We start from the raw sequence: 4,457 nt of genomic DNA on the forward strand, positions 1-4,457 counted from the left end.
CACCAACCCCCGTACAGTGTTAAACTCAAATCAACCCTGTTTTTTTTTATATACGATGAGACTGAGTTGAATTCTAGATTATTTACATTTTTAAAAAAATCTATAGCTGCGAGTGGAGTCCCAAACAAACAGGTCAAGAAGGGGTCCCGGAGGGTCTGGCCAGGCACATATGCCCCGGGACTGCTCCACTGGGTCCCTTTCCAGATGGGACCACAGCGACGGGAGAGGGATTGGGACCTCTGAGTGTCTGCCGCGACGGTGTTGTGGGTGATGCAGGGAGCGGGCGGTGCGAGGGGCACCCGCCTCCCTCATAAGGGGGAAATCTCCTTGTCTTCGTTGGCCGAGGCCGGCGACAAGGAGTCCTCGTCCTCCGAGCGCGCATAGTGCGCCTGGCTACCAACGCACTTGCAGCCCGCGTGACTGTTCCTCTGTGTGCCCTTCCCTTCCTTCTTATGCTTCACCCGGCGGTTCTGAAACCAGATTTTCACCTGCTTCTCCGACAGGTTCAGGTAAGTGGCGATTTCGATCCTCCGAAGTCGAGACAGGTACATGTTGGAAGAGAATTCCCGCTCCAGTTCCAGGAGCTGCGTGCTGGTGAACGCCGTCCTCATCCTCTTGCCATTGGGCACCTGGCTGGCATCCGAGCCACCTGTGGACCGGCCGAGAGAGGGCAGAGAGGTAAGACACGGGCGAGGCGTCCCCACCCCTCGTGCCATCCCTTGGAAAGGAGGTCTCTGAAGGATCCACCCGCCGAAGCCCAGTCAATCCCTGCATCCATCTCTCACCCTTTCCCATTTCGGGGCTGGGCGCTTAGCGAGGGAGGAAATCGAGGCCCAAAGGAAGCGAAGGCCGTCGATGCGCAACACGTGAAAGTCAGAGGATGCGGGGAGCAGGGGGCTTGAAGTGCACTGTCAAGTCCTCTCCTTTTGAGCCCAGGGGAGAGGCGGGCTGGTTTATTTAAAAGCATAGAAACACTTTGCTCAGCTCGGACGCTACACTTAGGATCCAACACACCCACCTCAGCGAGTTAACCTCCCATTTCTACGCCCTCACGTCTGAGGTCCCAAAGGCACGGAAATACGCAAGACTTGGACATCAGATACCTGGCGTGAAGCGCACAGGGCTGAGTGGAGAGGTTGGCAGGCTAATTTCCATCTTCCCTTGGAACTTCTGGGAAAACCTCCCCAGTTAAGCCCAAAGACCCTCCTCCCGCCCCACCTCGCCTTTCCCCGGGGCTCCCACGCCTCTATGCAGAAAGTTTGCTGGCGCGAGCAAGGAAAGGCACTGCGCGCTGGTACCTAGAGCCTCCGCCCTACCCATGGTGAGGCAGTGAAATCTCCGCGGGTCCGCCACGTTGTAGGTGGTGGCGGTGCAGACCGGCGCGTGGTGCTGCGGGTGCCCCAAGGCCGCCGCGGCCGCCGCCGCCGCTGCCGCCGCCGCCGCTGCGGTCGCCGAGCCGGGCTGCTGCGGCTGGTGGTGGTGGTGGTGATGCTGCGGCGTGTGATGGTGATGGTGCGCGTGGCTCACCCGCGGGCAAAACTGCGCGTCTCCAGGACCCGAGGAGAACTGACTCTTGAGCAGGGGCAGGGCCCCCGCGACCCCGCCGCCTGCAGCCCCGGCGCCCCCGGCCCCCACGCCCCCGCCGCCGGCCCCCGCCGGCCCGCGAGAGGTGTGCAGGTGCGAAGTGACGCAGAGCGGGCACACGCAGAACGCGCCGCTCTTGCGGGATGGGCAGCCGGGCCCGGTCATGGACATCACCAACGGGGACGGCATGCCCAGCGGGATGAGGAAATCCGGCCCCGGGTGCGGCTCGGGCAGCGAGGGCGCCGGCCGCGAGGAGTCCTTGATGATGAGCGAGTCCACATAGAAGGAGCGCGACATGTCGGGAGGGGTGGGTGACTGGAGGGCTGGGCCGGCCGCGGCGCTCCCTCCCCTCTCCTGATTTGAGCTCTAACCCGGGCCCGGAGCAGACCTCGCGGTCAAGTTCTTGGGGGACGCGGAGGTGCCGGCTTCTGGGTCGCGAACAAAGGGGTCCCCGGAGAGGGCTGGTCCTCACGTCCCCCTCCCGGCGCCCCGGCTCCGGGATTTTATAGCCCCCACCCCAGCACGTGATGCTGCGGAGTACCGCTCGGCTCCGGCTCCTCTGCAGCTCCCCACCCTCGGGATAGGCTGCCCGAGTCACAACAGAAGCAGCGAGGAGGGGCGGGCGCGCGGCAGGGAAGAACGCGCGGGAGGGGGATGGGGGAGACTTTGCAAAGTATAGGTTTTGTTAATTTCGCGGGGAAGCCGGCCTCCTCCTCCTCTTTCTCCACTCTCACGAGAAAGCACAGAGCTGCCTTCCACGCTTTCCCGTAGCCTGAGCCCCAGTCCCTCTCTACCCTCTCCCGGCAGCAGAGCGCACCAGGTGGGGACATTGAGTCTTTCTTAATGGGGATGCCCAGTACTCCCAACTCCTTGGTCCCCGCGGTGGCTACAGCTAGGTGAAGTTCGAGACCCGCCTCTCGGAACAGGACTGTGCAGGGGGTGGACTGGCAGCTGCCCAGTCCCGGAGCACGGTGAGGACCAAGGTCACCGCCCTGCCCCACCTCCACCCTTTGCAGCTTTTGGACATGGCTAAGGTTATTCCAGTGGTAGTGAAGGATCTGCGCTAACAGTGCGCTCTCTCAGCTAAGAAGGCGCTGAGATGTTCATTTTGAGGCTTACAAATGTCTAAAATGCCTTTGTACCTGGGAGCCTTTGGAGACACTGACACCCACCACCCTTTCTTGAGTTCCTTGCCAATCAGCCGCTCCCCCTTTGGCAGAGAGTCGTTGAAGGGGTCACCCTTTCCTTATCCGAGTGACTTTATCGCGGTATTTCCGGGCCAACCCCACAAACTCCATCCCAAGAATTTGGAGGGGACCCGGGATCCCCAGCATTCCTGGAGACGGCAGGGGCTGGGGAAGGCCTTTGCTCTGGACCAGGCAAGCTCCTCGCCTCGAAATGCATTTTATAGATCTTGGGCAGCTAGCAAGGCTAACGTGGGAGCACTCTCCCCTCAGGGACAGCTGAAGTCCCAAAAGAATGAATTCTGGCCCTTAACGGAAGGAGAAGTGGCTCGGTAAAGGAAATCTCTCGCCGTGGCGCGGGCTTTACAGCGCTCTGAATTTAAGCAGAGACCGCGGCTTCCAGTGAAAACTTCTGCGACCCATAGCTATGCAGGAGAGGGTGCAGGCCAACGTCGGGACTATTGCTCTTTCTGGAAGTCAAGGACTCAGAGTTGGCGCCTTTTTTCCTGCACCCCCACTACCCCCGTGGAAAAGAGGGCTGCGGTAGGGAGGCTGAGCAGCAGCTGCAAGTCGGGTCCTTTTTCCAGAACAGCTAACTTCGGGCCTGAGTTCAGGAGGGCGCTAAGGAACGTGGGCACAAGATTCCCTCCACTTGAAAGAGCCCAGTGCCCGAAGCCAGTTAGAGTACCAACGTCCCGCTTGGAGGGATGGCCCTGACTCCCTTTTCTCTTTTTGTCTCTCTCTGATATTCTCTCTATGCGTCTGTCGTGCCTGCTAGAGAAGTGTAATTGGGTTGTGGGATGCCCAGCTCTAGGGAGCCCAGGATTTATGGATGGCAATTAAAGTTTTATGAATTGCAGCTGAGGCTGGTTATTGAGCTATTCGAATGTGATTAGAATTCAATTAGAAAGCGGTTAGTGGACGGTGGGTCTCGGGAGTGTAAACAGACAGCTATTCCAGAAATGTGCTAATCCAACATCTTGTGACAACAATTAGGAGTCTCAGGGTTTAACGCGGGGCAGGTCAGCTGTAACTACTTTTGTACCACAAAGTTTGTCGACGCAGCGGTTGCAGACATTAAACTTCACCCAGGCCCCTCGCTCAGCACCCAGAATCCAGGCAGTCCCCGGTATCATTTCTTCCTGGAGAAGAAGACTCGAGAGCTCAAAGACTGAGAGTGCTTTTAAATGGCAAGGCTTATTTCCAGGCCTCAACTGTCCAAATAGGTGGTGTGATGTACCCATTCACTTTGAAATGTATTCTTACGTGTTTGAGGGTAATCATTATTCCCTCTCTACTCCGCCCCCCTCTGGGTTAGGTAGAGGGTGCTCCAAGGTGGATTTAGGGCTCACAGTTTGGTTCCCAGCGGTTCTGGGTGTGCTTAAAGGAAAAACTCGTGTATGAATGTGCTAGAAACCTCCCCCATCAGTGGATAAGAATCCTCAAGGTGTTAAGTAAGCGCTTCACTTTTCATTTTAGAGAATTCTAATTACGTGGGACGCTTGAGCTTCTAATTCATTTTGTGTCTGACTATGCAAGCATTTTGTACCGGGAACCAAGGACTTTTGAGAAAGGCGGGAGGCCCACGTGGCAGCTTAGGGCTGGGGGAGGGGGGGAGCAGCGGCTCGGGGTGGGGCCCAAGCCAAAGCAGGACAGGATCTGAGCCGCTTATCCATGAGGGTCCTTGTG

At 58.3% G+C, this 4,457-nt stretch overlaps 1 protein-coding gene across 1 annotated transcript; it reads right to left on the reverse strand.

Moving 5' to 3' along the window:
• Positions 1–308: 308 nt before the first annotated feature.
• Positions 309–1,881, reverse strand: GSX2 (GS homeobox 2). The gene is made up of 2 exons (XM_004460604.2): positions 1,317–1,881; positions 309–649 (listed from the first exon to the last, which is right to left on the reverse strand). Exons 1-2 carry the CDS (start codon positions 1,879–1,881, stop codon positions 309–311), a joined length of 906 nt encoding a protein of 301 aa, XP_004460661.1.
• Positions 1,882–4,457: the final 2,576 nt, after the last annotated feature.

The sequence above is a fragment of the Dasypus novemcinctus genome, chromosome 1 (assembly GCF_030445035.2).
Source record: "Dasypus novemcinctus isolate mDasNov1 chromosome 1, mDasNov1.1.hap2, whole genome shotgun sequence".
Lineage (NCBI taxonomy): Eukaryota > Metazoa > Chordata > Mammalia > Cingulata > Dasypodidae > Dasypus > Dasypus novemcinctus.

Excerpts from the sequence above, each read along its gene's own strand:
- GSX2 (XM_004460604.2), bottom strand. The coding sequence starts at position 1,881 with ATGTCGCGCTCCTTCTATGTGGACTCGCTCATCATCAAGGACTCCTCG. Across the intron at positions 650-1,316 it reads ATTTCACTGCCTCACCATGG|GTGGCTCGGATGCCAGCCAG; the intron begins GTAGGGCGGAGG and ends GCCGGTCCACAG.